Source organism: Psammomys obesus, unplaced genomic scaffold, assembly GCF_907164565.1.
Source record: "Psammomys obesus unplaced genomic scaffold, mPsaObe1.curated_primary_1811, whole genome shotgun sequence".
NCBI classification, from domain to species: domain Eukaryota; kingdom Metazoa; phylum Chordata; class Mammalia; order Rodentia; family Muridae; genus Psammomys; species Psammomys obesus.
Window position 1 is genome coordinate 14,281,776 of NW_026596109.1, and position 11,141 is coordinate 14,292,916.

Below are 11,141 nucleotides of genomic sequence, written 5' to 3' on the forward strand. Positions count from 1 at the left end.
GAGAGAGAGAGAGAGAGGATATTGCCTACCTGATTTCCCGTCACCATCTCCAGTGTTTTTTCAGGGAATGCCTGTGGGATTTAGCAGTTGAGACCAAAGAATAGTGTAGGTGAAGGAGATCTACATGATCCACTGGAGATGGGGGCAGGGAAGAAGGGGAGGGCAGAGTAGGTGGTCTTCTACAGAGCTGAGGGTGAACCTGAAGGATTGGAATTGGAGGTAAGGAGGGAGAGTGAAGGACTCCTTCCTGATTTCCATGCAAGTGGGTTTCCAAGGAGTGCCTAAGGGAGTTGGTGTTGGAAACAAAGAGATTTTTCTCTTTTTCTTAGCTTTCAGGTTTAACATTTGACATTTAACATTTATTACATTCACATTAACATTACATATTAATGGGTAAGGTTAAATATCTTGTTTTTTAAGAAGAAAAAAACAAAACAAAAGTTTTATTGTTTAAGCTATAATGAGGGCGTATATTTTTGTGTTAATATAACCAAAGCTAAAAAAAAAAAATTGCTGACTGAGATAACTTAGTAACTAGATCACATGTTTTACTCTGGTGTTGGTAAGCCTGCATTTTGAAACCAGACCTAGCTTACTGACATCTGTGGCCCTGCCTATTGCCTGAGGAAAAAGGATTGGACGAGGTAGTTCTCAGTCTCTTCCATGTGCAAAGATAATCACTACAATAACTTTTGGAGTCTCCTTGTACCACGACATCTTGGAAAAATATTCTTTTTTTTTTTAATTTACAAACTTTTTATTTTATTTTTTTAACTTTTATTAACTACACTTTATTCACTTTGTATCCCCCCATAACCTGCTCCCTCCTCCCCTCCTAATCCTACCTTCCCTCCCCCTTCTTCACACATGCCTCTCCCCAAGTCCACTGATAGGGGAGGCCCCCTTTCCTTCCTTCTGATCTTAGTCTATCAGATATCATCAGGAATGGCTGCATTGTTATCTTCTGTGGCCTGGTAAGGCTGCTCCCCCCTCAGGGGGAGGTGATCAAAGAGCAGGCCAATCAGATTATGTCAGAGGCAGTACCTCTTCCCATTACTATGGAACCCACTTGGACACTGAACTGCCATGGGCTACATCTGTGCAGGGATTCTAGGTTATCTCCATGCCTGGTGCTTGGTTGGAGTATGAGTTTCTGGGAAGATCCCTGTGTTCAAATTTTCTAGTTCTGTTGCTCTCCTTGTGGAGCTCCTGTCATCTCGAGATCTTACTATGGACATCAGAAGAAGAAGAAAACAGGAAACAAGTTAGGAACCTGCCACAGAGGGCCTCTGAAAGACTCTGCCCTGCAGACTATCAAAGCAGATGCTGAGACTTATGGCTTGTTGGGCAGAGTGCAGGGACTCTTATGAAAGAAGTGGGAAATAGTAAGGTTAAATATCTTTAAAAGAAAAAAAAATCTGTCCTGGCCTCCACTCCTACTACCCTGAAGATGCCCAAAATCCTTATTTTTTTTTTATTATTAGTCATTTCTTCCTTGCTTTTTGCTCATTAAATGTGTTTTCTGACAAATGCATATATAATGCATTGTAGTTACCCTCAACCACCCTATCTTGTCTCCCTCACACCATTATCAATTTCCCTTCTTTAGTACAGGTCCTTTCCCCATGTTCATGATTTCTTATTTGTGTTGTGGTTTGGTGACCTACTAAGTTTAATCAGGGCTATTTGTGTGATCAGGAGTATGGAGCTATCTACAGGAGCTTGGTGAGACCATTAATGGATGGATACATAGCTGAAGACAATAACTCCCCCACCCCAAGAATCTTTGAAGAGTATATCAGTAACAGGTTTTTATGTCATAATAGTTTTAAAATTTTTTGCATTTTAACTTGATTCATATGCCAGAACATTGTCAGTTTTAATCTGTAGATGTATCTGTTAGGATAGCTATCACTTCTAATAAACGTGTAATCACGGAATCATCCTTTTCAGAACTCAGAGCAGAAGCTCATTGAAATTCTGAGAAGGTATCAGTTGTATGAAGTGTTAACATATGTACATACTTTAATTTTCTAAACACTACAAAATGAAGCACATAAGCTGTTGTATGACATTGCTCTAAGGTGGCATCATCAAACAGAATCTCCTTTCAGCTTAATAGCATCTCTATGGGTTGCCATTTGCAATCTCATCACAAGGTGGCATGGTAAACTTCATATTGGGTTCCTGTAAAGCTTATTCTGATTCAAAGGATCCTCCCCCCGCACCCCCCCTTTTTTTTTTTTGCTTGTAACCTACCATTACATTTCTCAGTATTCTCCTTATCTAAGTCTTTTTTATTATGATCTTTCTTAAGGAAGACATAGGAAATCGCAATCAATTACTGAACAAATTGCAATTAATTCCACTTTGCTTGTGGGTATCAATTAAAGATAGCATTTGTTAAGGGTGAGACATGATTTCTACTTCCTACTGGGACCCTGCTGGGACCCTGTCTGGATTAAACCTGTTCAAATTTTGTATGGGCTGACACAGTCTGTGTGATTTCACATGTAAACCAGTCATTTGTGTCTGAAAGACCTTATTTCCTTGCTGTTGTCCATCACCTCTGGCTCTTACAATCTTTCTGACTCTCTAATCTCCTGAATATTAAGGGAGAGGGGCTTGATGAAGACATCCTTTCTAATATTGAATGATCCAAAGTCTCTCCCTCTCTGCATGTCCAGGCATGAGTTTCTCTGTTAATTTCCATCTCCTGAAAGAAGAAAGTTCTCTGATAAAGGTTGAGTTACACACTGATCTATGGGTAGAGCAGTATTTCATAAGATGCCATTTTATTACTAGGTTTCTTTAGCAAAATAGGACTATTAGGGTTTTTCCTAGGACTATGACTTACTTATTTGACCTCAGGTTCTTGGCCACTTTAGGAGTGTCAGGTATGGTTTCTGTGATCAGGCATTAAATCCCATCAAAATTAGTTGGTTACTGACCAAATATTTGTGTCACTATTGCACCAGTTCTTTGATTAAGTAATATTTCATTGACTAAATTAGGAGAGTTGATTTTTCATCCCCTATTGAATGACATTTTGATTGCTCCCAATTTGTAGCAACTGTGAATAGAAATGTTACTAACATGTATGTACAGATTTCCATATAGATGCACTTTTCAATTCATTGTGGACTACATCTAGAATCATGACAATGGAAAGAAAGTATGGTAAGCCCACCTGTAGAACTCTTGTAATGTGCCAAACTGTCTTCCATAGTGTTTGGATCATGCCGCATTATTATCAGCAATGGATAACAATTGTATGGTTTTCATCTTTTGACACCATTTTGTGTTGCCAATGTTTTGGATTTCAGCTCTTCTAATAACAGGCGGACAGCTTATTGTCATTTTGATCCACAATATTCCAACAGGCCAATACTGAGCCAATTTTCATCTTCATTTACTGCAGAGTTCGGGCTGCGCCCTGCTCTACCTTACTTTACATCGTGTAGAACAGTAGCTTTCAAGCTGAGTACTGCCCTGAGTGACTCCATTTCGCAAGCAACCACCTTCCCAGCACCCCAGTATGAACCATGAGGAACAAAGTTATAAACAACTTAATAATTAAAGTAAATGAAACAACACCAATGAAGTTATCAGGGTAGGTGAGGTATGCCTGGGCACATGGCCATATCATGAATGTATCATAAACCCCAGGCCCATTATTGAACACACCAGACCAGCCTCCTCATCTATATCACTGAAGGGCGGAGGACTTTACACAAGAGAACTGCAGTGCCAGCCACCCTATCATCTGTAACATTATGCATTTATCACAAGGAAATGGACTGTGGATCCTTGACTGCACCTGAAGCCTCAGAACTTCAAGATTTCCACTACGTGACATTGCTTCTTATATTGCCATTTTTGCTGACCCCGTCTTGTACATTGTCTTGATTTATCTTAAATCCAGCCTTTCTTGAAGTGGCTCAGTGCCTCAAATAGTTCTTTAAAATCTTCTCTAACAATTTGTACTAACACGTTATGCTTCCGTATCAATTAGGTAATTAGTGAATGAAATGCCTTCAAAATAAACAAAGTGGCCAGGCAGTGGTGGTGCACACCTTTAATCCCAGCACTCAGGAGGCAGAGGGGTGAATCTCTGAATTTGAGGCCAGCCTGGTCTACAGGGTGAGTTCCAGGACAGCCAGGGCTACACAGAGAAACCCTCTCTCCAAACAACACGACGTGATCTTAAGTGAAGTATGTGTGGATATTTAGAGAGGGGAGAGTAGAGAGAAGTGGGATAAACAGAATAGTCTTAACAAAGGGTGTGTGCATGTTCACTAAATTACATTCTTGTCTTTTAACTATTGTAATCCTTCACAGAACAATTCACCGTGACTAGCTTACAGAGAACAGTCCTGGCTCCACTGGGTGAAAACCTTGAGCTGAGCTGTCAGTTGATCCCACCACAACAAGCACAGCACATGGAGATCCGCTGGTTCCGGAATCGCTATACAGAGCCCGTGCACCTATACAGGAATGGTAAAGACCTGCATGGAGAAACTGTCTCCAAGTATGTGGAGCGGACAGAACTTCTGAAAAACGACATTGGAAAGGGGAAAGTGACCCTCAGGATCTTAAAAGTGACAGCCGATGATGACGGATCTTACCACTGCTTCTTCAAAGATGGCGAGGTCTATGAAGAGCACATCACAGAGGTCAAGGTCACAGGTAGGCCTGGATGCCTCTGAGACTGTTGTGTATTCAAAGCCTATCTGGAGATGAGTGGTTGGAAAAATATTACTGTTTAATGCTCCTTGCATGGTTTGATTAGCAAACTGGACTCTGTGCATTTAGTTTGTGAAATTACTACAATGCAGAAATTGGTTCCAGCATTGTTAAACTTCTAACATATTTTCCAAATAAACTGAATTTAAAAAAAATTGCTTCTTACTAGAAAGTTGGGTATGTAGGGAGATCGAGAGGTTATGGGAAAAAGTGGGTAGGAAAAATGATCAAAATAAATTGTATGAAAATTTTTTAATTAAAGAGAGAAAAATAAGGCTGGAGAAATGGCTCAGTGGTTCATAGCACTGGCTGTTCTTCCACAGGACCCAGCTTCAAATCCCAGAACCCCCATGGCAGTTCATAATTGTCTGCAATTCCAATTCCAAAGGATCTGACATCCTCACACAAACATACATGGAGGCAGAATAGGAATGTAAATAAAATAATATATTTTTAAAAGAAAAATATTCTTTTTCCTGATAATACTTATTTCCATTTCTCTCCAAATCAATTCACAGACTACTTAGTGCCCAATTAATTTTTCTAAATCTTTTCAGACGATTTTAACTACAATCATCACTATACTCGGATATAATACTATATATGAAATATGGACGATGGAATGGCATTTATGCTACTTTACTTTAAATTGTTCTACATGAAAAATAAGTAAATTGAAAGTAGAAGGCTTAAAAGGAACAAATTCGGAAATGTGTGCACATAGGTGTAGGACTCTAGACCCAAACAATTAATCTTTATTGGATGCCATGTGACACTGTAGTCTAAAGCCGAGCTACACAATGGAGATCATTGCCATTTTTAGTAGTTGTATGGGGCCAAGGGCAACTGTGTTAGCAGAGATATATAATATTCTTTTATTCCAAGGACATTTTACTAGACAGATCAGTTTTGACACAGTGCATTAGGTCTCTATACATTATTTCTTTTCCTACAGATTACCCAAAGTTTTATGCCTCAAAAATTATCCTGAAAGTTTTCAGACATTTTATTTTCTCCAAGTTAATTACATATCCTTCATACTATTAATGCATTACCTGTCTTATAGGAAACATTTTAGGAAAGTACTTACTATTGAAATACACAAAGTTGTAACTAAGCTAAAGTTCCTGATAGTGTTTACAATGAAATTCCTTTTTATAATCTATTTATGGCAGCTAAAATGTAGCTAGTGACAATGATAAATTTTTTAAAGTAAATTATAAATTCTATGAGGGTCAAATATTTATTTCTGTTTATCACAATCCAAAGACCTAGCTTAATTTCTTAGTCTAAGTAAATAAACAAAAATACTTTAAATAAAGAGATAAATGAATGAAAGCATTTCCTCAACTAACTTAGTTTGAACATATTGCTGACTGGGTGGGTATTATCACCTTTCAATCTGACTCTTCCTATTTTCAGGAGCTTCTATGGCAACCTGAGTCCTATAGACTTTTTATTGCATCTTTTAAAACTAAGAAGAGCTTTGATTTTTCTGTTGTTTCCTTTTCCATTTCTATTTAGCAACATGGTTTTTCTCTTTTCTTTTCAACCAGCCACAGGCTCAGACATACAGATTCTTATGCATCCCCCTACTATCAAAGGTGTGATGTTGGAATGTCATTCAGGAGGCTGGTTCCCACAGCCTCGTATGGAGTGGAGAGACAGCAGAGGAGAGGTCATCCCAGCTACATCAAAGTCCCATTCACAGGGTGAAAACAAATTGTTCAACATGGAAATGGCCCTTCTTATTGAAACCGGTTCCTATAGGAATGTCACTTGCTACCTTCAAAACCTTCTAACTTACCAAGAAGAAAGCATAAGTATTGTCCTATCAGGTAAAATGTGTGTTTGTTCTTCAGTAACAGCCATTGTCACACATACTTATTATGTGATTTTTCCTTGACTTGGTTCCTAAGCTTTTTTTTCTCCCTTATTCATCACTTAGTGTGTTGTCTCTTATTTTCTTTGATGTATTTATTTTCTCACTCTATGTCCTTGACTATTTTAGTTTGTGTTTCTATCAATATGACAAAATATCATGCTCATTAACAAGTTGGGCTGGGGGAAGAGTCTATTTGTATTATACTGCTACATTATAGTTCATCATCAAGAGAACCAGAAAGTAGGAACTTGGATGCAGAAACTGAAGTAGAGACCACAGAAGACCACTGTTCATTGGCTTCCTATTTCTAGCTTTCTCCACATGTTTTCTTAAATAATTCATAAACACCTGCCCAAGGATGGCACCACCCACCTCCAGTGGCCCTACCACATCAATCATTAAATAAATAAATACAATGTTCCCCATACATAGCCACAGTCAATCTGATGAAGGCAACTACTCAGTTGGGGTTTCTTCTTCTAAATGACTCTAGTTGGTGTCATGTCAACAAAACGAACTGGTATATTTAGATTAAAGTTTCCAAGGCATAACTTTCACAGTCTTACTCTCTTCTGATTTCCTTTTGTCTGATGGCTTTAATCATCTGAAAACTCCTAAGTAAACGCAAAAGTCTAATAAATATCATAATATAAGCGTATCAAGAACTAAACTCATGGGCACTCCCAAGCTTGATTAATTTACTGCTTTGTGGTAGAATTTCATATTTCCAGATTCTCAGAACCAAATCCTTAAAGTCACCCTTGATTTCCATTTTCTATAACACTCATATACACAAAGAAATAATGCCAGTCTACCTTTAAAATATATCGAAAATTTCATTGTTGCTGGAGTCCCAAGACAGATGTGTGCATCATGTTCCCAGATTCGGGTGCACCAATGATTCAGACTTAGCCACATATCCTAAAAAGAAAAATAGGTATAAAACTTGATGCTAAAACTAAAAAAGGCAATTTAATTTCACTCTGGTCACACTGATAGAACAAGTCTAAAGGTATCCTCCAGGTGACAATATAGGCGTTGACACCATACAGACAAGAATAAACAAAAGCTGGAGTTGAAAGATTTTGCACAGTACACTGAATCTTCTTCACACCAAGAAGTTTCCAGCACATCAGGGTTTGAGATTACTCTGTGTTTGGTGTAGACTTGCATTCATGAAGTTTATGATAAACTTAGAAACCCAGCAATTCAGGAAAAAAAGGAGCCAAAGAGATGATATCAGCTTAATAATTATATCCTTCTTCCTCATCACTTACCCTCATCTTTTCATGGCTGTCTAAGTTTGAATTGTCACCTCCTAATGTTCTTCTTCTCTATGTCTTCTACTCACACATCCATGTAGATGAGCTCTGCCTTCTGATTTTCTTCTCTAGCTGTTTCTTCTAGCATATTGAAAATTCAACTAACTTTCCTTCTCTCCTTCAATTCCATATTCAAATCTCACTTCCTAACAAGCATTACCTTGACATGAAGTACACACCCCATCTGCCTACCTGCCCCTGGGACTCCCTATTTCCTTACCATTTTAATTCTGCTTCCTTTTATATTAGTTCCTTTTCACCGAGTATTATCCTATTTCTCTACATGTGTATATTATCCTTGGTGATTTTATACACTAACCCACCCAACTGCTTCAACTATTGGATGCCACATTGTAATTAAACAAACAAAAGCTGATACTTTAAAGGAATTAAATAAAACAAAAATAATATGTTTGACACATGCATCCATATTGGTATCTATCCATGAATTTAGTCAGATACTTTTTTTGTTTTTGTTTTTTCAAGACAGCGTTTCTCTGTGCAGTTCAGAACTTACTCTGTAGACTAAGCTGGCCCCAAATTCAGAGATGCATCTGCCTGTGATTTTTTTTTCTTGGCCAGGTACTTTCTAGAAAATAACTTTTAAAAAAGATGAAAGCCGCAGATTTGGCAGAAATGTGTGTGTGTGTATGCATATACACATATGTATATATGATCCTTAGCACACATACATGTGTAGATAAATGAGGAAAGGAAAAAATTGAAATATTTGTTAACTTATATACATGTGTATTAATGGAATCTAAACAACATGTTTAAAGTAATTGTAATTAACATAAATTTTACAGATTGTGCTTCAGTTTCAGGAAACTGAAACCTTTAACCAAATGTTCCATTCACTTAACATTAAGAAAAATCAAGTTGGATGGCAAAGAAAGGGTTATGATCCACTTTAATCATGTAGGAATTTATTACTGAGTGACTGCCGAACTGGCCAGAATTCAGTTTGAGCTTATTGGGTTACAAGGCATGAGAAAACTAATTCCTATGAATTACATATATGAAAGTAACAGTTAATACAGGTTTGTTGGGGAGGAAAGGGTTTCCTCCCATCTTCAAGCTCCCAGAATAATAATTCATGAGACTCAAAATATTATTTTACGAATACCTACATCATATAGCTAGGTTCTTCTCTAACTAGCTCATAACTTACAGATCAAACTAAAACAGACCTGGAGAAGGAAGAGCCTGAGAAATGGATTGCTGGATTGGAGACTACAGAGCAGAGATTAAAAAGAATAGTTCCAGATGTAAAAAGTCCACAGGGGCTTCAGTAACTGGAATGGCAACCCATAGAGATATAATATATTAAAATAAAAATCCAGGTTCTACTTACTGATACATATTCAGAATTCCAATGGGCTTTAACCTTGAATTCCAGCAAAGATGATTCTAAGGTTACATTTGTTAGAGATGTAACCTTGGAGGTGTCTTTGAGGCTGACAGTGCTTCAGCATGTGTATACATTTAAATACAACAGTTTTGGAGACATTGTGGCATAGATAATGTTACAGATATAATTTACAGTCCTACAAGTCAAGAAGTTATAGAAAGATCTAACCAGAAGTTAAAGGAGATAGTCATGAAATAGAAGGGAGATAGAATATCTCCCAGAAATAGATTAAATGGTGCTTTATTGCCTTTGAATTTTTTAAAAAGTTAACGGGACAAATAGCTCAGCTGCTAAAAAGCACTGGTGTTTAGGGAGGACTGATAAATTGGATCAGCATATTATGGTCCTAATTCCAAGATGAAAGAAAGGAGGTGTGTTATGTTGGGGGGATTTTATGTTTGTTCCAGCCACCATCATTTTTTTCTTCCTCATATCTTGCCAGCTGAATCTTGCTAGGCCAGATCAATCCCAGAATCATTTCTGCCTACTGGATGTCCCACCTCTTATTTCCTGCCTAAGCTGTAGGCCATCAGATTTATTATTGTCAGGTGCTATATCCACTTTATACACAAGGTATTCTTTCTATACTGGCTTATTCCACAAAAAAAACAAATACTCAAAATGATGTAGGAAAATTCTTCGTAGTCTTTAAAACAGCCACCTGCTAGACATAATGACACGATTTAGATAGTGTAAATTTTTTATCTGGGAAGAAAGACATGAAAATTCATATGAAGAAGAGAAAAGGAAAACTTACATAAACTTAAGTTTCTAGATATATTCAGAATCAGGAGTTGGAAACTCAATGAGCATATTAAACCGTGGAGTACACAGACCATCATACTTCAGACATTAGTACTACAACTGTGGGTAGGACTGACTTTATAGTAATCCTTGGAAGCCTACATCTGAGCGCTGAGGGAGATTAAGATCTTAATAAGCTCTACGAGAGGTGAAAAGCCTCTTCCTTTTCACCCAGGAAGCTTATGAGGCAGGATGGATGGGAAGAAATGAGGGAGGTGACCCATAAACCTAGGTATCAGTGTCACTGGACATCCATGCTTTTTGCTCTGGCCCTGTCCCCGGGCTTTTCCCAGCCCATCAAGTCTGCCTCTCCATTCTTTCCCAGGCCTAATATTGCAGGTGGTAGACTCTTGAATTGTAACAGTTTCAGATGAATCACCCTTCCTAACCGAGTATGTCTGAGTCAAGTTTTTCCGGTGGTAAAATCTGTGACTCACTGTTTCAGGTGAACTGTTTTCATGGAAAACCGTTTGGATAATGATGCTGAGCACAATAGTCCTCATGCTGATAGCCTTCTACCTGACGTACTGCGTTCAGCAGCATCTCATACAAGGTAAGAAGCTCTGAGTGGTGAGGATCACAGGTGGGAGAAGGGAACGTAGCAACAGCTATTTAATCATTGCTTCCCCAGGCAGTTTTTCCGGGAAGTCCTAAACTCTTGGATCACATGTTGTATGTCCTTACCCATTTCTTGGTCTTACATTCTCTGCTTTTGCTGGTGGCGCACCTGACAGAGGGAAAAAAAAAAAAAGTTGATCAGACAACTGTAATCTGAAACTTGTGTATGTCATCATTCATAATGGAGTGAGCCATTCAGAAATGTAGCTATCTTTGCATTTTTCCAGGCTCAAGTAAGTGACCTCTTACAGAGAATCGTGTCAGTAATCCCAAATAAACACATTGGTTCAATAATATAGATTTATATGAAATCATGTTGGTCTGTCATGGGTGCCCTGTTGAAGCAAATGAT

General features: G+C 38.0%; 1 protein-coding gene across 1 annotated transcript in view; it reads left to right on the forward strand.

Annotated features, from left to right (window-relative positions):
- Window positions 1-11,141, forward strand: part of LOC129692405 (selection and upkeep of intraepithelial T-cells protein 2-like) — a gene marked incomplete at its 5' end in the record, with an annotated part of 27,885 nt that overhangs the window by 4,123 nt on the left and 12,621 nt on the right. Inside the window, 3 exons of the mRNA XM_055628744.1 lie at window positions 4,342-4,689; window positions 6,303-6,584; window positions 10,617-10,724. Of these exons, the coding sequence (XP_055484719.1) occupies window positions 4,342-4,689; window positions 6,303-6,584; window positions 10,617-10,724 (738 nt within the window). The remainder of the gene's footprint in view (window positions 1-4,341; window positions 4,690-6,302; window positions 6,585-10,616; window positions 10,725-11,141) is intronic.